The sequence below is a fragment of the Petromyzon marinus genome, chromosome 49, assembly GCF_048934315.1.
Source record: "Petromyzon marinus isolate PM22_M1 ecotype Great Lakes invasive population chromosome 49, UKy_Petmar_22M1.pri1.0, whole genome shotgun sequence".
Taxonomy (NCBI): domain Eukaryota; kingdom Metazoa; phylum Chordata; class Hyperoartia; order Petromyzontiformes; family Petromyzontidae; genus Petromyzon; species Petromyzon marinus.
Genome location: NC_133715.1, coordinates 6,979,898 through 7,003,803, shown reverse-complemented (window position 1 = coordinate 7,003,803; position 23,906 = coordinate 6,979,898). Strand labels below are relative to the sequence as shown.

The 23,906-nt window shown below is 52.6% G+C and overlaps 1 protein-coding gene across 1 annotated transcript; it reads right to left on the bottom strand.

Moving 5' to 3' along the window:
* Positions 1–2,339: 2,339 nt before the first annotated feature.
* Positions 2,340–14,679, bottom strand: PTCHD1 (patched domain containing 1). Its single transcript, XM_076074555.1, has 5 exons — positions 13,002–14,679; positions 12,780–12,971; positions 7,945–8,147; positions 6,645–6,911; positions 2,340–5,234 (listed from the first exon to the last, which is right to left on the bottom strand). Exons 1-5 carry the CDS (start codon positions 13,942–13,944, stop codon positions 3,837–3,839), a joined length of 3,003 nt encoding a protein of 1,000 aa, XP_075930670.1. The 5' UTR covers positions 13,945–14,679; the 3' UTR covers positions 2,340–3,836.
* Positions 14,680–23,906: the final 9,227 nt, after the last annotated feature.

Below are 23,906 nucleotides of genomic sequence, written 5' to 3'. Positions count from 1 at the left end.
GAACCGTTCCTCCCCTAGGTCGACTCGGCCTCCAATGAGTGCCTGGTGCGGTGTGTAAACATCAACACCAGGGAGACAAAGGCAGTCGAGTGTGGCGTTGGCCACCCACCCCTCGTGTGCCGTGTCGGTCTTCATAGGTGCTCGCTAACAACGCTTGCCCCAACAGTCTATTGAGGCTATACGGGGGATCTTTGTATTTTTGTTTACTGACACCGGGTACACGTTTTAGGTGCGTCTTACTTTCCAAAGCGTATTTTACAATCCAGCGAATACGTCAAAAATAACGATTACAGTCGTAGCAGTAGTTGTATTTTGATCCTGTAATTATACAAACTATCATTACATTTTAAATCGAGACCATCACAAAGAATCGGATCTTCTCTTGTAACTACGGGGCGTGTATCACACAGGTTCTGAAGCATCATTCTCAATCCACTGCTGGTTCAATATTAATCGCTTTTCGCTAAGCATAATCGTGATGAGAATTAAGTGCCGGCGATTGATTGTGTCCGGTGACGTTAGCAGGAATAGTCCGGAATGTCGTTCCGAGTTATTTTAAACTAAAACTGTAAACTGTTTTATTTTTATTTTACATGGTAAGGCCCACGGAGCTATTGAGCTCTTTTTTTCAGAAGCAATCTGGCCACAAATGATAACTCACCAAAGCGGCTTATCATCATCACGTGGAAATTTCAAACAGCCAAATACTCTGAACGCGTGACGTTTTTTTCTAAATGTGGAGGGGAAAGCCGGAGGAGGACCCAGAGAAAAATCCACGCGACCATGGGGAGAGAGAGACACGCAAACTCCAAATATACAGCAGCAGGCGTCAGGGTCAGGGATCGAACCCAAGGCTACCTGTATACCAGGCGAGGTAGTTAACATCTCACCACCGTGGCGCTCCCACTTACATCCATCTCGACCTATCTTGTGCTCATCGTTTGTATGAACCTGCTCATAGTATTACAGGAACATACGGAATGTAATACGAGAGGATCTGTATGGATAATCGTACCTTGTACTCTAGTAGTAGTGCCTTATGTCGATTAATCATAGCTCCTGGGCCAGGCAGCCGAGCAGCGTTCCAGAAAAAAAGAATGATCGAGATAATTATATCTCTTGATTGTAATCCGAGGATTCACATTGCGTGACCTCTGTGAGAGAGGGGGAGAGAGAGAGGGGGGGAGAGAGAGAGGTCAGAGGAAGAAAGGGGGGAGGGGGCGAGTGAGGGGGCAGGGAGAGAGAGGGAGGGGGCGAGGGGGGAGGGAGAAAGAGCGAACAGAAGGGAAGAGGGAGTGGTGGGAGGAGAGGAGTGGGAGAGCGGGGTAGGGGGACAGAGGGTGGAATAGAAAATTGGTAGAGGGGGGGGGGGGTAGACGGGGGAGCGAGAAGGAATGACGACGAGGGGGTGAAGAGACGAGGGAGCGAGAGGGAGGGAGGAGGAAGGGTGGGAAACGGGGAGGACTAATGAACCGATGTTCAAAAACCAGAACCGACGTTTCGTCTGATCAGCTAAAACGAGAAGAGGGATAACAGAGGGAGAGCCACGGAGAGGGAGGTGACCCTTTGTGTAATTAAATAATTAGACTTATTAATTGACTCTCGCACCCGCACTGCCCCATGGGAGACCTCTGAGTCACGCGGTACTGGGGGGTGGTGTGTGGGGGGGGGGGTTGCCTGTACTCGTTTAATCCGAGACCCACGGGCCGATACAAATCTCATCCTCTCCCTCTTGAGACTTTGCCAATCTCTCACCACCCCCCCGACCCTCCCCCCCCCCCCCTCTGCAGCGGAGTCGTCATTGTCCACCAATGAACCGAAACATGAATATTGTATGCTCAAGGACACATCCGGGTGTGTACCAGGTCGTGTCCCTCCACCCTCTGAATCCGGCGGTCGTGGTTTTTTTTCCCCCCCCCCGAATCCGTTCCTCTTTGTGACCGTCATGTAAACGCACCGATGTCACGTGTTTACGGTGTTCGTGCGTACGTCATTTCGTTCGTTTGACGGAAAGGGTTTGAAATTTGCGCGCGGTTGAAAATTCCTCGACGGCAATCGCGGCTCGTCTCGATCAACTCCAATGCTCCCCCGCTAGCACGCAGTCTGGCCTAAGGGGAACGCCCCCCAGTGGCAGCTGTCCCTACGCGGCACAAGATGTAAACTAGCATCGATATGGGTGAATCTCTAGATTAAAAAAAACTAATTTCTTTACAGTTTATCATCCCCCCCCCCACCCCCGCGCAACTCCGATATAGCACGGTTGGCTATGTATGGTAGGCAAAATAATCTCAACATATACATACATTCGACATACATACAATTGCGAGTAATTAATCATGTTCGGCACTTTTTGGTTTTATTTTTTTCCCCAGAAATGCCTCGCTGAGGATCAAGACTCGTTTGGCAAGAGGCTCCTGTTCTCGCGGAATGTTTGGACAATTACCATCAATTCCATTAAATAATTCCTATTTGGCGTCGTGCCGTAAGAAACGGGAGAGACCCGGGAGATAACCCACCACGCGTACACACACATACACACACACATACACACAAAATACAAAGTTTCCCCGTGTAGCCTTAACAGACTGTAGGGGCAAGTGCTGTTAGCGAGCACCTATGAAGGCCGGAACGGTACACGAGGGGGTGGGTGGCCAGCACCACGCTCGACCGCCTTTGTCTCCCCAGTGGCGATGTTTACACTCCGCACCAGGTACTCATTTGAGGCTGAGTCGACCTAGGGGAGGCCCCGGACCGGTTCAGATAATTATCGTCACCAGTGTTGGCCGTGAGCGGGAATCGAACCCGGGGGTCTCCGGATTCATAGCGCAGCGCACTAACCACTATAGTACCGCTCCCCACATACGCACAGACATACACACACACACGTACGCACACACGTCGACATACACTCGGGGAGACAACCCACTTGCTCTACTGCCATCTCATGGCCACCTCGCAGCCATAGCCCAGTGGGTTTAGCTATTTTCTTTTTTAAACACAGATCCCTGCGTGATCAGCCAACCCCTTGCTTCTACAGGTGCACACGCCCCACCTAAGGTCATCCACACCGAGACTCCAAGGCTAGGGGTTTGCGACCTGAGAGGTGGGAGAACTTGGGTATCCATTCCAACCCGGGTCTCCTCCCTTGATGTTCCCACACCACGTCGCCTTCTGTATACAGCGGCGGACCCAGTTACTACAAAGTCGCTCGTAAGTTACGATCGGATCACGATCGAGTCACGACTGCTTGCACCCTGAGCTTAATTTCCACGCCTTGCTCGCCACATCAAGTATACCTCTCGCGATGGGTTGTGGCTACTGGTCACGTGAGTCACCCACCGTAGCCCACATAGCGAAGGATACTCGGTGAGCAATTAAGCCCTGCTCCTGAATTTAGCTCCTGCCCGAGGGTACCAGCGTGCGGAGCAAAACGTCGGACGCCGTGCCGAACGATGCGAGCAGCACAAATTCGGCGCGCTCATTGGAGAGCGCTGTACTCTCACTCCCTTCCGAGAGGTGCTGGCCGGAATGGAAGAGTAGGCCAAAACACCCTTTGTCGAGTGGCTCTCCGAAGCTCCGTCCAAGTTGGGCTCCTTCCATTCTGCCAGGTATCGGCACTAGCGAGCAAATTTCAGGGCCTGCACCTTTTACTTTTGCCTTTGCCCGGCGCCGTAGCGAGGCTATTTGGAAGCCAGGGGGCCCAAAGCGCCGGCCTGGCCCTCCGCGCTCGGTGCGGCGACCCGCGCCTGGAGGGGCACCCCTGAGGGGCTGCCGCCTCTCCCCCGGCCCTCCTCCGGCCCACCACCTGTACGGCGCCAGCTCCCTGGCGCGGTCACCTACACGGACGTCGCTTGGTCCACCGCGCCGTCGGTGGCGCCGGCGGCAGCCCCTGCGGCGTCGCCCTCTTCCGCCTCCCCGTCGCCCGCCTGCCGCCGCCGCTTCACCGCCTTGGAGGGCGGGCAGATGGTGAGGAACACGGGCAGGAAGACGAGGCAGTGGACCGCGGAGAGCGCGGACGCGAGGCCCAGGCACCGGGCCACGGTCCGGGCCAGGTTGGAAGGCGCGGCCGCCAGCGCGACGACGGCGGCGCAGAACCAGAGGCACGCGTGGAGCAGCGGCGCCGCGTGGGCGTCGAGGGCCGCCGCGGTCCAGTGGGCCCGGCTCTTGCCGCGGCCCATGGCGAAGGTGGCCACGAGGGGCGCGCAGGCGTGGGCGCTGTAGCACAGCGAGTAGACGAGGCACAGCACGGCGGCGCAGTCGAGCTGCGCGCCCATCAAGCCCAGCGAGCCCAGCACGCCGAACTGGACGGAGGCGGCGCAGAGGGCCACCCAGGCGTGGGCCGGCGCGGCCCCCGGCGGCGCCAGCCCCGCCGACAGGAGGAGGGCGAGGGCGGCGGCGAGGGCGGCGGCGTGCGCGGGGGCGCCCACCCAGAGGGCGTAGCGCTCGAGGAAGGCGAAGGCCGGGTTGTGGATGGTGAACTTGACGCGCGAGGTGAGCGACAGCTTGCGCAGGGCCTCGAGGAGGCCGTCGATCTCCTCGCGCGTGTTCTCGTTCGTCTTGGCCACCATGAAGACGCGCGAGGCGGCGATGCGCCGCTCGCCCGGCGGGCCCGCGAGCACCACGTCGTCGGCGAAGTGCGCGAACTCGCGGCGGCGCAGGAACGAGGCGCACAGCGTCGACACGAAGAGGTCGCGGGGCAGCGCGCTCGTGCCGTTGGCGGCGCGCAGGTAGCGCGTGTACTGCTCGAGCCACGAGACGGTGACGAAGCGCCGGGTGATGTCCAGCAGGTCCTCCTGCACGCTCGCGTTCCAGTAGGCAACCGGCTCGTAGATGTAGAATCCGATGACGGGGCTGTAGTCGCTGAAGAAGCGGTCCTGCACCGCCCGGTAGCGCGCCGTGGCGGAGCGCGAGGCCACCAGGTGCGTTAGGTCGGACGCCTCCCTCAGCTGGAGGCAGCCCATGAAGGAGAAGGAGGCGTAGACGAGGTAGAGCAGCACCACGAAGGGCTTCACGTACGTGCCGCTGATCCAAGGGCCGTAGCGGTCGCGCATGAAGCGGCGGGGGGGCGCGTCCGGCGGGTGCGGGCCGGACGTTGCGGCGGCGGCGGTGGTGGTGGTGGTGACGGCGGCCGTGGAGGCGGTGTTGGTGGTGTTGGTGGTCGCGGTGGAGCAGGGCGGCTCCTTGGAGCTGATGAGATCCGGTTGCTCACAGATGCAGCGTGGCGTCTTGAGGTCCTGCAAGCCCCGCGGTGTCACGTCGGACGCTCGCCCGTTCACTCCGCTCGCCCACCCAACCACTCGCACATCCATTCACTACCGCACAACCATTCACTCACTCACCCATTTACTCACTCATATACTCACCCACTAGTCCATTCACCCCACTCACCCATCGACTCAATCATCCACCTACCCACTCACTCATTCACCGTGATCACTCACCCTGCCCTTTCATCCACTCAGTCACCCACTCATATACAGTACTCACGCACTTCACCACTCACTTACCAAGGCGAAATATCTTCTCTCGAGCTCCATCCATCTCACCTGCATCCATCCATGTCACCTCCATCTCACCTGCATCTATCCATGTCACCTCCATCTCACCTGCATCTATCCATGTCACCTACACCTCACCTGCATCTATTCATGTCACCTCCATCTCACCTGCATCTATCCATGTCACCTACACCTCACCTGCATCTATTCATGTCACCTCCATCTCACCTGCATCTATCCATGTCACCTACACCTCACCTGCATCTATCCATGTCACCTCCATCTCACCTGCATCTATCCATGTCACCTCCATCTCACCTGCATCCACCCTTCTCACCTTCTACGTTTCACCTGCATCCACCATCTCACCTTCTACACCTCACCTGCATCTATCCATGTCACCTCCATCTCACCTGCATCCACCATCTCACCTCCATCTCACCTATATCTATCCATGTCACCTCCATCTCACCTGCATCCACCCATCTCACCTTCTACACCTAACCTGCATCCACCATCTCACCTTCTACATCTCACCTGCATCTATCCATGTCACCTCCATCTCACCTGCATCCACCATCTCACCTTCTACACCTCACCTGCATCCACCATCTCACCTTCTACACCTCACCTGCATCTATCCATGTCACCTTCATCTCACCTGCATCCACCCTTCTCACCTTCTACGTTTCACCTGCATCCACCATCTCACCTTCTACACCTCACCTGCATCTATCCATGTCACCTCCATCTCACCTGCATCCACCATCTCACCTCCATCTCACCTATATCTATCCATGTCACCTCCATCTCACCTGCATCCACCCATCTCACCTTCTACACCTAACCTGCATCCACCATCTCACCTTCTACATCTCACCTGCATCTATCCATGTCACCTCCATCTCACCTGCATCTATCCATGTCACCTCCATCTCACCTGCATCCACCATCTCACCTTCTACACCTCACCTGCATCCACCATCTCACCTTCTACACCTCACCTGCATCTATCCATGTCACCTCCATCTCACCTGCATCCACCATCTCACCTTCTACATCTCACCTGCATCCACCATCTCACCTTCTAAATCTCACCTGCATCTATCCATGTCACCTCCATCTCACCTGCATCCACCATCTCACCTGTGCCGTGCTCTCCACGCCACCGCAAGCGGCAGCGGCAACTACCGCCGCGGTCGCCACCCTCTCTCCTCCGGCCACAACCACGGCGGTGGCCGCCGCTGTTGCCGCCACAGTGGCCATGGTGGTGGTGGTGGTGGCCGACGGCACGGGCCAGCACCTCGGGGGCAGGGCGCGCACCTTGCCGGCCAGAGCGACGCAGGCGCCCAGGAAGGTGACGCAGGCGCAGTAGCCGAGTGCAGTGGCCGTGCAGGCGCATCGACAGAACACCTGCAGTGACATCAACATTACCAACATCAACAACACCTACATCGACACCTTCAACATCAACACCAACAGCATCAACACCTTCACATATATCAACACCTACAAAAACACCAACACCTGCAACAACTACACCAACACCTACACCATCAACAACTACAACAACACCAACGCCTACATCAACAATAACTGCAACGACAGCATCTACTACAACTACAACAACAAAGGGGTCGTTTTTAAATATTTGAGTCGTCGTCCGTCCGTCCGTTCACGCGAATTGGAGCTCTCGCAACCGCTGCTCAGGAACCACGGACCGAGCCGGGAGGCTGTGGCCAGCCTGTGGGCGTCCGGAGCTCCCATCGGTTGCTCTGCGGCCCCTCTAGTTTATTCAGATGCTTTCCGCCGATTAGCGGCGAATGTTTGATGCTACATGTGGGGGGAGACCGGAGGCGCCCGACGAAAACCCGCGCGCATGCGAGGGGGCAACGCTCTATCCCATCAGACGGAAGGGTTCTGATGATATCGGGTCCACACTTTGCTGTACTGCATACTGAGGGCGAGCCCAGGGTTACTGCTCCTCCACGACGCCCATGGAAAGGAAGTTTCACACCATCTCGGAATCCGAATATTTATTCATACTGGAGGAATCCGATGAGCTATAAACCTCTTTTTCACATCTGTGCGGCGATTCACAAAGCCTCGCTGCTGCTGCCTGCTGGATTGCAGGTCACGTGCCGAGCCACCAACAACAAAAACAGAAGCCACCAATCGCCACTTCAGTGCCGGTGAGGTCCACCAACAACGCTTGTGCCAGGCTAGGTGCACTTTGAGGTGACAAGACAGACCCAGGTGCCATGGGTTGACTGCAGTGCCAGGCTCGGTGCAGGAAGTCACGGGACAGACCCAGGTGCCATGGGTTGACTGCTGTGCCAGGCTAGGTGCAGGAGGTCAGGGGACAAACACAGGTGTCACATGGGTTTGACTGCCTGGGAAGACTTGGCATGGCCACCGCCGCCGCCGTCGCAGGCGCTGCGCTCACCTGCACGGCGCGCGTGTTGGTGAGCGGCGAGGCGCCCAGCGCCAGGGTGATGACCTGCAGCGCGGTGAGCATCGTGTGCGGCAGGAGCGAGCGCGCGAACGTCGCCGCCAGACGTTCCTCCTCTCGCGCTGGGGGGCCGCGCGCCCCCCAGCCCAGTCGCCGCCAAGTCCACAGCAGTTCCGTGGCGCCGTGCGAGCCGTGGCCTGAGATTGAGGTGGAGGGGGGGGAGGTTGGTGGGGGGGGGGGGGGCACGGAGTGGGGAGGGGCGGGGGGAGGATACCGCGGAAGATTTCGAGGGGGTTGGAGAGATGAGGCGGGGAGGAAGGGGTTGTGGTGAGGATTGGGAGGTGAGGAAGGGCCGTGGTGAGGATTGGGAGGTGGGAAAGGGCCGTGGTGAGGATTTTTTTTTTAATTGGGGGGGAGGGGGTGGTCAAGAGGAGACTTGCGATTTGTGGGGGGCGGTTGGTGAAGGGGGGCGGGGCAAGGTTGGTGAGGGGTGGGAGCGTTCTATGATTTTGAGGGGTAGATGGAGGGTTTCTTGGGAGTTGGGGATTGGTGGATGTATGGGGTGGGGGAGCGGTTGTGTTGGTGAGAGGTGAGGAGGGCGAGTGGATGGGGTGGAGGTGGTGAGGGGAGGAGGAAGAGGCGAGACAGAGAGAGAGAGACAGTGTGAGAAGCAGCTGGAAAGTAGAAGACTTCTGGCAGTCCAGCAAGTGGCATCGTGTGCCCATCTGTGCAGCGTGATGGGTTTTCTCCGGAGTCTCCAGTTGTCCTGCCACTGGAAGCCATCAACACGTTATTTAACGTGGAATTGGCCAAACATCGCAATGCAACACCCTCCTGTGAGAGAATCTTGAGACTTGAGGTGTGTGTGGGTGTGAACCCGGCGACCCGAGTTCGATTCCCGCTCACGGCCAACACCAGTGACGATTATCTGAACTGGTCCCGGGCCTCCCCTTGGTCGACTCAGCCTCAAATGAGTACCTGGTGCGGTGTGTAAACATTGCCACTAGGGAGACAAAGGCAGTCGGGCGTGGTGCTGGCCACCCACCCCCTCGTGTACCGTACCGGCCTTCATAGGTGCTCGCTAACAGCACTTGCCCCGACAGTCTGTTAAGGCTATATGGGGGATTTTATCTTTGTCTTTGTTGTACCAGTACATGTATCCGTCTGTGTGTCTTTTGGAGGTGCTCGCTAACAACACGTGCCCTAAAAGTATGTTAAGGCTATACTGGAGATATTTGTATGTATCTGTGCGTGTGTGTGTGTATCTGCGTGTGTATGTCTGTGTGTATCTGTGTGTATGTTTAGGGGGGCGGTAGGTGTAGCGGTTAGCGCGCTGCGCTACGAACCAAGCGACCAGAGTTCAACTCCAGCTCACAGCCACGACCAGTGACGATTATCTGAACCGGTCCTGGGCCTCCCCTAGGTTGACTCAGCCTCAAATGAGTACATGGTGTGATGTGTAAACATAGCCACTGGGGAGACAAAGGCGGCCGGGCGTGGTGCTGGCATCCAACCCCCTCGTGTGCCGTGCCGGCCTTCATAGGTGCTCGCAAACAGCACTTGCCTCAACAGTCTGTTAAGGCTATACGGGGAATATTTGTCTTTTGTGTATCTGTGGGTGTGTATCTATCTATATTTGTATCGTTTCACCGGCTATCCGTTCATTGAACCCGATAGGCGAGTAAATTGAACATTCGCGTTTCTAAATATCACGCCTGCTTCATTTATAAAATGTCATCACAGCCAGAGTGGGGGTGGAGGGGGTGACTCGTGGGTGGTGGGGGGCGGGGCTGATTCGTGGGTGGGGGGTGCATCTGAGACGATGCACTTATTCACGGTTACAGCTCTGGGGCTCCAGAATATATTGGGGTGCCGAGGTGGCGAGATGTTAACTCCCTCCCCTTGAGTATGCAGGAGGTCGTGGGTTCGATCCCGACCCTGACTGCCTGCTGTATATTTGAGGTCTGCGTGTCTCTCTCTCTCTCTCTCCTCGTGGTCGCGTGGATTATTCTCCATGCCCTGCGCTTCCTCCCCCGGAGCCCTCTGCACATTTAGAATCCACGTGCGTATTTGGCCACTGCTATAAATGTCCACGTGATACGCCACTTGGTTGAGCTATGATTTGTGACAGTCCGGTCGCTTCTGAACAAATAGCTGCATAGCTCAGTTGGGCCTTACCTGGTAAAATAAAAAATATATAGTTTAGTTTATAGTTTTATATATGTTTCATATTTCCGTCTCCCCCCCTCCACCCCCACTTTTATCCTCCTTCCCAGGGAGTGGTGCCGAGGGGAGGCGTTCACGCGGTTGTGGGTCGCTATCAAGTTGTCCACCTGAGTTCGATTCCATTCCCAGTCACGGCGAACATCAGTGGCGAGTGATATCTGAGCGTATCATTGCCCCCATTGGTGAGGTATGGTCAAGAAACTCCTTCAACCCCTCCATGACCGACGTTGCGCAGAGGCATTCATCCAGCAGTGGATTGACAAGTCCGTAATACATATTCTTAGCTCTTTCGGTAAAGTAACGTTGAAGGAAAACAATACAATAATAAAATATATATTGGCGTATCACGTGGACAAAGTCACGTTGAAGGGAAACAATAAAATATATATTTTATTATTTTATTGTTTCCCTTCAACGCGACTTTACCGAAAGAGCTAAGAATATAAATTACTGCAGTCACGAAAGCTTTAAATCAAAATTTAAATCCGTAATATATATATAAAAAAAACGATAAACCAACCTTTTTTCAAAAGATGGCTTAAGGCTCACGGACGCTTCCACCGGGTAAGTAAATGTTGTTGCTGCTGTTATCAAATGCAGTGTTTGTGTGTCTGTGCGTCTCCATGTGTGTACAGCTTAGTTCGCACGGGTTTGTGAAGGGTTGCACGAGGAATGTTTATATTTGGTAGCTGGGGATTTTCCAAAGTCAATTAATTAACTGTAACGTTCTTCCCTGTAATTATTTTGTTCTAATTTTATTTCATTTTTACCTAAGTCCCCAGGGTGGAAATTACGCGATTCCGTGTTTAATATTCATGAGATTTTACGCAAATTAATGCGAACACACAACCCCATTCGCCTACTCAATCACCCACACGCACATCCATCCTCTTTACCCATTCATCCACCCTCACGCAAACACTCACCCATCCACTCACTCACACATCCATCCCACTTGCTCACCCACTCATTTACTAACCAACTCACTCAATGATCCACTCACTCGCCTACTCACCCACCAACTCACCTTTCCACCCACTCGCCCATCCACACAATCTCCCATTCATACACACATCCACTCACTCATCCATCCACTCACTCACTCACCTCACCCATCCACTCACTCACTCACCCACTCACCCATCCACTTACTCACCCATCCACTCACCCACCCACCCAGCCACACGCCCACCCACCCAGCCACACGCCCACCCCCCCAGCCACACGCCCACCCCAGTCTCCGTGAGCCACGACTCGCGTCTGAATGTTTCATGGTCTAATTACGCGATGTGAGAGCGAGGGTTTTGTGTTATTCCGCTCACATCTCTGCGCTATTAATGTCCCCTGTGAGTAATGAACCACCGCGGTGCTGGGTGGATCTCTGCGTGCACACAGCGCGTGTGTGAGCAGATTCTAAACTCAATTCATTGGCAGTGCGTAGTGCCATTCGCGAGATCGGTATCTATGTCCGTGTTGGAATATAACAATAATAGTAATAATGCCAATTATCCACAAAAGCATCTGTGAGTTTCAATACGAAGTTTCAGGAGAGTCCTGCTCCATTGGAAATGTCTGGCCAATTTTTTTTTCACTTTTCCCATAGGGCCCAGGGTGGAAATAATACGATTCCGTGTTTTAATATTCAAGCGATTTTACCCAAGTGAATGCGAACAACCCCACTCTGCCTACTAACTCACCCACCCACACATCAACCCTCTCACCCACACACCACTCCCATCACCCACTCAAACGCTCACCCATCTGCTCACTCACACATCCACCCGCTTTACCCCGTCACTCGTTCACACCGCTTGCGTCCTCCCTATCGGTGGCGAGTGATGTCTGAACCAAACCTGCTCCCCGCCTCTTCACCGACCAGAGTGGTGAAGCATGGTCAAACAATCTCCACGACCGATACATCATCCATTCAGCAGTGGATTGGCAAGGGGCTAACTTGTCCTTGCTAGGAAATCACCGGAGCATGTCCGCATCGCTTATAGCGTGCGTATGTACGTTGAACTTCTTTCGCAACGTACGTAGCCAACCGTGATAATCATCTGGGGATGCTGCGTTGGCAGCCATGCACAATGAGCAACAAACGATCTCAACGCGTGCGTCAACAACACTGTGATCGGGGGCTTTAAAAGAACAAAATACGTTTTAAGCGACGTTTCGGGCAATGGCCCTTCGACGTCATAGCACGCACATTGTAGCGTTCGGTTCGCAGAGAGAGCGAGAGATTTGTTCTACTCGCTTCTGGACGGAACGTCGCCTCCAGTGACGTTGCCAGAGTGCTGCGGAGTGTCAATTAAAAGTTAGTTTCGTCACGACGGAGGCTTCTCGAAACGAGAAGCCTCCGTAATGGGGGGGGGGGGGAATAATGGGGGAGGGGTCGAGATGACACAAATCTGGCCAGATCATTACGGGGTGGCCCTACCAGAACAAAATAATAATGATGAATCCTCATAATCATCATAGCGTTTAGGTGTTCATATAGCAGCGGTAATTTACTCAAACCGCGTCGCACGAGGTGGCATCGACTGCGATGCCATCAGTCAAATTAATCACGGACCGTGAATTCGTCGCCGGCGTTTCTACTTTACCCAGCGCCACGAGGGGGATGATGATGAGCGTGGAGTTATAGGGAGTCCCGGTGAGGATCATGACTCCAGCCGTTGCCAGCGTGGTCAGAGCGATGCCCACGAACCCAGCCAGCACCAGCAGCCCGAAGCACAGATCTTCCGAGCGTGTCCTGCCTCTGCTATTCTTCAATGCCGTCCACCACCCTCCACATCCTCCTCCACCACCACCACCACCACCTCCTATACCTCCTCCACCTCTTCCCACCATCGTCGCCGTCGCCACCACCAGCAGCGGGCCGACCACCATGGCCAGAGCGAATCCGCCGGCGAGATTCGGTGCGGCCACGACGCCGCTCTGGTAGAAGTCGGTCTGGAGGGACGACGAGGTGAAGGGGAAGAGCGCCAGGTCGTGCGCGTGCCTGTGTCGAGCCCTCTCCACGGCCGTCACGAATTCCCTCTCCCAGAGCTCGGAGGCCGCGTGAGCCGAGTCGAGGTAGTAAGTGATCTGCAGGGCCCGCGCGGAGAGCACGCGGTCGGTCTGGAAGAGAGTCACTCCGCCCAGCTGATGTCCGATGTAGACCTCCTGATTGTCACGCAGTCGCGCTTTGGGGTAGCGGATGATGATGGAGGAGCGGCGGCGTGACGCGTCGCTAGCGCTGCTACTGCCATTGCCTCCTCCACCTATTCCTCCTCGTCTTCTCCCAAGTTCGCCTGCACCGCCGCCCATGAGTTCCACGATGGCATCCTGGACACATTCGCGGTCCCAGTCGATGGAGCAGACGTCCCAGAACGTGCAGTTGCGTCCCACGGGCATGGCGACCAGAGCCGAGTGCAGGGAGATGAGGGCGAGGCGGCGACCCTCGTCCAGCACGTTACCTCCTCCGCGCGCGACCGCGATGAGCCGCGTGTAGCGACCCGGCGTGTGCAGCTCCGAGTAGAGCCGCTGGCGAGATCGCTCCAGCGGGAACAACTCGTCCGCCAGGGCCCCCTCCAGCTTGGCGAGGCTGTGAGCGGGCGCGAACAGATCCTCAGCCTTGCTCTCGACAGAGACGCGGCTCAGGGCGGCGCCGAGCAGAGCGGCTAGGAGAGCGGGCGCCACAAGGAACGGCGCCGGGTGGCCCGCCACGAGGAGCCCCAGGCGGTAGAGGCACCGCTGGAGCGCCGCGTGCAGCAGCGCGCCCAGCATCGTGCGCGAAGGACGAGGTGGTCGAGGTTGGTCGAGGGTTGGGTGACGGTGCTCGCTGTACACGGCACGTGCACCCCAACAGTCTGTTGAGGCTATTTTTATACGGGGGCGGAGGGTGGATCTTTGTCTTTGGTGGTGACGGTGGCGAGGGTCGTGATGGTGGTATTGGAGGTGAGGATGGTGTTTTTGGTGGTGGAGAAGATAGTGGTGGTTGAGAGTGGTGGTGAAGGCAGAAGTGGTGGTGAAGGTGGAGGTAAGGGTAGTAGAAGGTGAAGGAGGAGGGTGAGGCTGCAGATAACGATGGTGGAAGAGGAGATGGATGGTGATGATGTTAATGGTGCTGATGACGGTGGTGCGGGAGGGATGGTGATGATGAATAGGCGAAGACTAATTGGATTCTGCTGATGACGATGGTGAAGTATGCTGCTGCTGATAATTATTGTAGAATAAAACAATTCCTAAGATCATGGGCAATATGATATTGGGACTTCAGCGCTGAACCGACGACTGCCACTGCTGCTAATGATGATGAGGAAGTGTGCTGATGACGCTGCTGCTTCTGCTAAAGATAGTCGTAAAAATCACGAAGATATTGCGAACGATACTACAGCGCTCCGTCCCAATACTGCAGCTGCTACTGCTGACTCTGCTTACTCTGCCGCTTTTCTCACTTGTGATGTGAGTGATGACGATAATACAATGCTGCTGCTGATGGTGGTGATGATGATTATTCTGTTGCTGATGATGCTGCTGCTGCTGCTGCTAAGGATGCCGCTGCTGCTGCTGATGCGAGCGCCCAGCCCTTACCTCCCCATTGCCCACCGGCTCTGCCAGCTAAGGCTGTCCGCTCCATGCGGCAGCCTCGAAGCGAGCGGAAAAGCGAGCAGCAGGGATGGGCGGGAGGGGGAGGCGGTGTGTGAGACGGGGAAGTCGGTGGGAGGTCGGTGGGGGAGAGGGGTTGAGTAAGGTGGAGGGAGGGAGGTAGGGAGGGAGGACGATGAGGGAGGGAGGTAGGGAGGGAGGAGGATGAGGGAGGTAGGGAGGGAGGAGGATGAGGGAGGGAGGGAGGAGGATGAGGGAGGGAGGTGGTGAGTATGGGAGAGAGGCGGCGATATTGCTCATGCTGATGCTGCTGATGGTAATGCTTCTGGTTATGCTGCGACTGCTGCTGCTGCTGATGATGGCGCACTCCGATATGACTCACCTTACGCGCGTGACCTCTATAACGACATTTGTTTAACCGGCTGTACGACCTGCTGATGAGACGTGGAGGAGACGAACCCGATGAGGAGCGGTCCTATATAATCCATAATAAATCAACCAAGGACATCCTTGCTGATTCTAAATACCCGTTGTCAGAAGGGTCGTGCTGCTGCTGCCACTCCGCTGGGATGTTTGCGCCGTGAATTCCGTGGTTTGGCGATGAGAGTTTTGGCTTCGTGTGTGGAGGAGGAGGAGGAGGCAACGGGAGAATCCCGGAGACAGCCCAGCAGCCACTGCGCCGGGGTCCACGTGGGGGAGACGCGCGGCACCGCCACCTGCTGACCTCACCGCATCTACGCCTCCATTCAAGGAACGAGACAGGTGGACTCCTCCACAAATCTGGCTGTCGCCTGATGAAGCTCGTTGTAATTACTGGCCAAACGTCGTACTCGGATTGTGAATGTCGTGGCTTGGCTCTCCAACACACCGGTGTGCTGTACTAATAACGAATTGGCACGTTCTGTTTACGTGACGACCCTTACTAGTTGGCTGTGTCGGGTGGTGGCGGGTTTTAACGACACATTTATATATTTACAGAATCTAACCGAAACAAAAAACCTGTATTATGGAAGCTATTTGCCCCGAAAGCCTCCAACGTGTTAAACTCACCGCACTGCCTGCCCCCACGCCAACAACACCTGGCAAGCCCTGCTGCTGTTGTTGGTGGTCGTGGTGGTGGTCGCCCCATGCAAACCGAAGCACACGGAGAACACCCACCGCGCATAGCAGGGAGACAACACTCGCACCTCCGCACAGATGGATTCATTCCACGGACTCAATCCATCCAGTGGGCAGGACCACATCTCTCCCGGGATCGCACCCCATCACGGCGCTGCGATCTACAGCCGCCCAAGTGCTACAACACCTGGCAAGCACTTCTGGTGGTCGTGGTGGTCGCCCATCCTATTACTAACCTGCTTAGCTTAGGAGATTCTGGGCCATTTGGGGCATGTCTCAGTCTCATTGAACAGCGGAGCTGTAGGACGACCGAGTCCCCATACTCACTGTCTCGCTCCCTCTATCCCCTCCCCTCCTCCCTCCCTCCCCTCTCTACTCCAATACCTCCCCTCCCTCCATCACATCTCTCGTTCCATCCCCATCCTCGATCATCTTCCTCCCCACTGATATCCCTCCCTCCCTCATTTCTTCCTCCGTCACCTCTCTCCCTTCATCACCTATTTCCCCCTCCCTTCCATTACCTCCCACCGTCACCTCTATCATCACCTCTGTCACCTCCCTCCATTTGCCTCCCACCCTTCCCCACAACCCCACTCCCTACCCTCCTCCCTCATCTCCCTAAATGACCTCCACTCTTCCTCCCACTCTCCCTCTCATCCGTTGTCTTTTCTGTGACCCTATAGCAAGGTCACGCGCCCCTTGTCCCGCCCAGCCCCCACTCCTCAACTCCTCCCCCGACCCTCCCCTGCATCCCCCCCCCCATGCGTGGACCTCACATCTCCACATCACCACGCCGTGACATGGACACCGCTGCCACATCGATTGTCGTTGCCAGAAGGCAATGGCAATGCTCTGCCTCAAGGCTCCTCGTGTTCAGGAGGTTGCTGCTACACGCAGTTGTTTGACCAATTCCATCAGTGATGATGATGCTGCTGCGGCTGCTGATGATTATTATTTTTACTCATTCAAGAACGTATCGGTGAGTCTCAAAGTCTCCATTTTAGGAGGGCCCTGCGGTATTGGGGTGTTGGGCCAAATCTATGTTCAAATAATCGACACATTTGTCAAGAACACGACGTGGCTTTAAAATACGCGACGTTTCGAGCAATGACATTTCTTCATCGCACGTACATCAATGTCCACTACTACCAACGCAGCAGTACCAACCATCTCATTTTTAAATTAAAGCGTGGAAGATTAGGCCGAATACCGAATATTGTAAAGGCGTTCTTTAGAACTCCCTCTAGCGGAGGCTCTTCCGCAAACAGTGGCATGAGCAAAGCAATTGCAGGGCTGTGCCTTTATCCGTGCTTCCCGTGGGGGGGGGGGGGGGATCGGAGAAATCCCACCACGCATGCGATACATTACGCGGGGATACCACTCGCGACTAATTAACACGAGCCCGCTTGCCGCACTGTCGCAGCAAAGGTGTTGGGGAGTAAATGCAAAATCTCTCGACGTGATCCACGCCACCCCCCACCCGCCCTTGTCTCCGAAGCGCTGAATCAAAGGCACTCACCGCTTCGCCACGCCCGGCTAAATATAAACACACACACACGCGCGTCCAGCGGCGCCTGGGCCACATTCAACCCTAATGGCATCATCTTCACTATCCATGGCAGAGCTGGGTAAAATTAACCGGCTTTGTGCCGCAAGGCACGTACGCTACCCACTGTGGTGGAATGTAACGTTGAGCAAGCAGCACACGGGACTTGCACTCCGAAGTGCGCCGGTTCGAATCGATTTCCCGGCGCGGCAGTTGAAATTATTATAATGAGAGAAAATAATTATTGATTCAGCCAGCCAGCCCGCTTTCCGAAGCATTCGGGCGTATACAGGAGGTCGTGGGTTTGATCCCGACCCTGACGTCTGCTGCTGTATATTTGGAGTTTGCGGTGTGTCTCTCCCCGTGGTTGCGTGGATTTTTTTTGTCGGGTCCTCCAGTTTTTCCCTCCATATTTAGAATCAACGCGGGTTTCAAGTATGTGGCGGCTGCTATAAATGTCCCAGTAATGATAAGCCATTTCGTTGAGCTATCATTTGTGATAGGCAGGTCGCTTCTGAAAAAGAGCTATATAGCTCAGTGGTGGCGTACCTGTGTAAGTTAAAACAAAAATGGCTTTATTTACGTGTAGGTACACCACTGTTAGTCTGTGATCTGGCAGATCGCGTATGGTGGGGTAAAGTGTGGGTACTCCCACCCCTTCGAAGACGCAATTTGTCCAGCGCTGGGAGTGTCGACTACATAGTCCATATTCTTTGGTTCTTTCGGTAAGGTCACGTAGATATAAAAATAATACAAATAATAAAGCGAATTTAAAAACCCTAATGCATACTGTAGTATTATTTTGATTTAATGCTTTCGTGACTGCAGGGATTCATATTATTGGTTCTTTCGGTAAAGTCACGTAGAAGGGAAACAATAAAATATTAAAAATATAAAACAATAAAATTCTCACGACGTTTCGACTGCAACACAAGCAATCATCATCAGCTGTGGTTTTCACACAGTTCTGGTTTTCACACCTGATGATGATTGCTTGTGTTGCAGTCGAAACGTCGTGATAATTTTATTGTTTAATATTTTTATTATTTTGTTTCCCTTCTACGTGACTTTACCGAAAGAACCAAAGAATATTAATTCCTGCAGAAAGTTTAAAGTCAAAAGTCATATATAATATTAATAATGGTGCAGGCTGATTGATAACGTGTATTGTAATCGATATGGATTGGAGTGTTTGATAAGATTGATAATGATATTATTAACTGTGTCGATGTATTCCTTACCACTGCGTGCGTGTTGGTCATCAAGCTTAACGATTTCCGCTCTTGTGGAGAGATAATGGGTGTCATTGAGCGAAATTGATGGAGGCTATAAGGTGGGTTAAGGCTACCAACGAGAGGAGGGTTCTGTATGGGATGACACAAGGGTTCTGAACACACGAATTGACAAGCCAGGTGCAAAGCCATCTCCCCAGGAGGGCCCTCACCCCAGTTCCCACCCACTCCAGCCCCCCCACACTCCAGGCCCCCCCCGAACCCCTACTCCAGCCCCTCCTACCCCAGGGCCACCACCCCAGCCCCCCCCCCCCCCAATTCATTTAACTCGGTTCTGTTTACCAGTTGCATTGTGCTTGCGTTTTTCTTTGTTCATGGATGTATTTTACTTGTTTAGTTGCTTAGTAACTTTGGTTCTTTCGGTAAAGTCACGTAGAAAGAAAATCAATTAAATAGAATACGACGTTTCGATTGCAACACAATCGTCATTAGGCAGAACTAAATTTGAGAGAGAGACGAAACACATTTTTATTCGCACTCAAAAGTGGAACATTTATTATTTTGACCCCAACATTGAGCGTTAATTCCGGGGTCAAAAAGATTGCGTTTAAATTTGGATTTAAAGCTTTCGTGACTGCAGGGATTCATATTATTGGTTCTTTTGGTAAAGTCACGTAGAAGGGAAATAATAAAATAATACAAATAAAAGAATAAAATTGTATTACTTTTATTTGTATTATTTTAGGGAAATAATAAAATACAAATAAAAAATACAAACTTATTGTATTCTTGGTTCTTTCGGTAAAATCACGTAGAAGGGAAACAATAAAATAATAAAAACCATAAAACAATAAAATTCTCACGACGTTTCGACTGCAACACAAGCAACCATCATCAGGTGTGAAAACCACAGCAAGAAAATTTATATTTGTATTATTTTATTGTTTCCCTTCTACGTGACTTTACCGAAAGAACCAATAATAAGATTGCGTTTACTTCTTTTGAGCCCAAATAAAAGTGCGTGTGCGTGTGTGTGTGCATTGACAATCTTGTTTGTTTATCACCCAAACCGTTGTTTTGTTTGTCTGCGTCATTGTTGGTCTCGGGGGCTAAGAGGGCAGCTGCACTGGCTGCTGTGGCGCCATGACGAGCGGCGATAGAAGCGCGCCTCTCATTGGTCAGAGACTGGCCCAGCAAGCAACAGCCGCTGTGATTGGACCGAGAGCGTTTGCCGTCGTCGGGTATGGGCGCGACCATTCGTGATTTAAGAAAAAAAGAGGGGGGGTGGGGAGGGGATGGAATGGAATGTACCATTATTTATTAGTAACATTTAGTTAAAAACACGATTATTAATTAGATCCGTAGACATTAAGCGTCAAAGATTCCAAATGATATAAACAAGACAATAAAAGTGTGTAATAATACTGGCAAATGTTCCAAAGTTTATTTGAAGCTGGGTTAAAGCAGACCAAAGTTCGGTTGTGTTGTCACGCAAATACATTTTTTTTAAATTGTGGTTATGTGCACTTAGCCTGGAACAAGCATCCTAGTGGGTCACGGCCACTTAGAGGTGTTTGTTGTGGTTGTGTGTGTCTCGCTCCCATCCTCCCTCTTCCCGAGAGACTCTTTTCGTGCAAAGCGTATGTGTGTGTCTGTGCAATGTGTGTCTGTGTAATGTGTGTGTGTGTCTGTGCAATGTGTGTGTGTGTCTGTGTAATGTGTGTGTGTGTCTGTGTAATGTGTGTCTGTGTAATGTGTGTATGTGCAATGTGTGTGTGTCTGTGTAATGTGTGTGTGTCTGTGCAATGTGTGTGTAATGTGTGTCTGTGTAATGTGTGTCTGTGTAATGTGTGTGTGTCTGTGCAATGTGTGTGTGTCTGTGTAATGTGTGTGTGTGCAGTGTGTGTGTGTCTGTGTAATGTGTGTGTGTGTCTGTGTAATGTGTGTGTCTGTGCAATGTGTGTGTGTCTGTGTAATGTGTGTGTGTCTGTGCAATGTGTGTCTGTGTAATGTGTGTGTGTCTGTGCAATGTGTGTGTGTGTCTGTGCAATGTGTGTGTGTCTGCAATGTGTGTGTGTCTGTGTAATGTGTGTCTGTGTAATGTGTGTGTGTCTGTGTAATGTGTGTGTGTGTCTGTGTAATGTGTGTGTGTCTGTGCAATGTGTGTGTCTGTGCTATGTGTGTCTGTGTGTCTGTGTAATGTGTGTCTGTGTAATGTGTGTGTATGTGCAATGTGTGTGTGTCTGTGTCATGTGTGTCTGTGTAATGTGTGTGTGTCTGTGTAATCTGTGTGTGTGTCTGTGCAATGTATGTGTCTCTGTGCAATGTGTGTGTGTGTCTGTGCAATGTGTGTGTCTCTGTGCAATGTGTGTGTGTGTGCAGTGTGTGTGTGTCTGTGTAATGTGTGTGTGTCTGTGCAATGTGTGTGTGTCTGTGTAATGTGTGTGTGTGTATGTGCAATGTGTGTGTCTGTGTAATGTGTGTGTGTCTGTGTAATGTGTGTGTGTCTGTGCAATGTGTGTGTCTGTGTAATGTGTGTGTGTCTGTGCAATGTGTGTGTGTGCAATGTGTGTGTGTGTCTGTGTAATGTGTGTGTGTCTCTGTGCAATGTGTGTGTGTGCAGTGTGTGTGTGTCTGTGCAATGTGTGTGTGTGTCTGGGCAATGTGTGTGTGTCTGTGCAATGTGTGTCTGTGCAATGTGTGTGTGTGCAATGTGTGTGTGTCTGTGCAGTGTGTGTGTGTCTGTGCAATGTGTGTGTGTGTCTGTGCAATGTGTGTGTGTCTGTGCAATGTGTGTCTGTGCAATGTGTGTGTGTGCAATGTGTGTGTGTCTGTGCAGTGTGTGTGTGTCTGTGCAATGTGTGTGTGTGCAATGTGTGTGTGTCTGTGCAATGGGTGTGTGTGTCTGTGCAATGTGTGTGTGTCTGTGCAATGTGTGTGTGTCTGTGCAATGTGTGTGTGTCTGTGCAGTGTGTGTGTGTCTGTGCAATGTGTGTGTGTCTGTGCAATGTGTGTGTGTCTGTGCAATGTGTGTGTGTGCAATGTGTGTGTGTCTGTGCAATGTGTGTCTGTGTAATGTGCGTGTGTCTGTGCAATGTGTGTGTGTCTGTGCAATGTGTGTGTGTGTCTGTGTAATGTGTGTGTGTGTCTGTGTAATGTGTGTGTATGTGCAGTGTGTGTATGTGCAATGTGTGTGTGTGCAATGTGTGTGTGTGTCTCTGTGCAACGTGTGTCTGTGCAATGTGTGTGTGTCTGTGCAGTGTGTGTGTCTGTGCAGTGTGTGTGTCTGTGCAATGTGCGTGGGTATGCGTGCACGTGGCCGACTCAGCCTCAAATGAGTAGCGGCCGCTGGGGAGACAAAGGCGGCCGGGCGTGGTGTTGGCCCATCCACCCCCTCATGTGCCGTGCCGGCCTAAGTAAGTGCTGCTCGCTTGCAGCACTTGCCCCAAACGTTTCTTCAGGCTATACGGGGGATCTTTGTGTTGTGCTTTGTAATGAATTGTATCCGATGCATTGTATGTGTGCGTGTGTGATTTAGTCTGTGTCTGTGTGTGGTTTAGTCTGTGTCTGTGTGTGTGGTTTAGTCTGTGTCTGTGTGTGAGTGGTTTAGTCTGTGTCTGTGTGTGCGTGTGGTTTAGTCTGTGTCTGTGTGTGTGATTTAGTCTGTGTCTGTGTGGGTGGTTTAGTCTGTGTCTGTGTGTGTGGTTGTCTGTATCTGTGTGTGTGGTTTAGTCTGTGTCTGTGTGTGTGGTTTAGTCTGTGTCTGTGTGTGCGTGTGGTTTAGTCTGTGTCTGTGTGTGTGATTTAGTCTGTGTCTGTGTGGGTGGTTTAGTCTGTGTCTGTGTGTGTGGTTGTCTGTGTCTGTGTGTGTGGTTTAGTCTGTGTCTGTGTGTGTGGTTTAGTCTGTGTCTGTGTGTGTGGTTTAGTCTGTCTGTGTGTGTGGTTTAGTTTGTGTCTGTGTGTGTGGTTTAGTCTGTGTCTGTGTGTGTGGTTTAGTCTGTGTCTGTGTGGTTTAGTCTGTGTCTGTGTGTGTGGTTTAGTCTGTGTCTGTGTGTGTGGTTTAGTCTGTGTCTGTGAGTACGTGTGTGGTTTAGTCTGTGTCTGAGTGTGTGGTTTAGTCTGTGTCTGTGTGTGTGTGGTTTAGTCTGTGTCTGTGTGTGTGGTTTAGTCTGTATCTGTGTGTGTGGTTTAGTCTGTGTCTGTGTGTGTGGTTTAGTCTGTGTCTGTGAGTGCGTGTGTGGTTTAGTCTGTGTCTGAGTGTGTGGTTTAGTCTGTATCTGTGTGTGTGTGGTTTAGTCTGTGTCTGTGTGTGTGGTTTAGTCTGTGTCTGTGTGTGAGTGTGTGGTTTAGTCTGTGTCTGTGTGTGTGTGTGGTTTAGTCTGTGTCTGTGTGTGTGGTTTAGTCTGTGTCTGTGTGTGTGGTTGTCTGTGTCTGTGTGTGGTTTAGTATGTGTCTGTGTGTCTGTGTGTGATTTAGTCTGTGTCTGTGTGTGTGTGGTTTAGTCTGTGTCTGTGTGTGCGTGTGTGGTTTAGTCTGTCTGTGAGTGTGTGGTTTAGTCTGTGTCTGTGTGTGTGGTTTAGTCTGTGTGTGTGTGGTTTATTCTGTGTCTGTGTGTGGTTTACTCTGTGTCTGTGTATGCGTGTGTGGTTTAGTCTGTGTCTGTGAGTATGTGGTTTAGTCTGTGTCTGTGTGTGTGTGGTTTAGTCTGTGTCTGTGTGTGTGTGGTTTAGTCTGTGTGTGTGTGGTTTATTCTGTGTCTGTGTGTGGATTACTCTGTGTCTGTGTATGCGTGTGTGGTTTAGTCTGTGTCTGTGAGTGTGTGGTTTAGTCTGTGTCTGTGTGTGTGTGGTTTAGTCTGTGTCTGTGAGAGTGTGGTTTAGTCTGTGTCTGTGTGTGTGTGTGGTTTAGTCTGTGTGGTTTATTCTGTGTCTGTGTGTGGTTTACTCTGTGTCTGTGTATGCGTGTGTGGTTTAGTCTGTGTCTGTGAGTGTGTGGTTTAGTCTGTGTCTGTGTGTGTGTGGTTTAGTCTGTGTCTGTGTGTGTGTGGTTTAGTCTGTGTCTGTGTGTGTGTGGTTTAGTCTGTGTCTGTGTGTGTGTGGTTTAGTCTGTGTCTGTGAGTGTGTGGTTTAGTCTGTGTCTGTGTGTGGTTTACTCTGTGTCTGTGTATGCGTGTGTGGTTTAGTCTGTGTCTGTGCGTGTGTTGTTTAATCTGTGTGTGTGGTTTAGTCTGTGTGTGTGTGGTT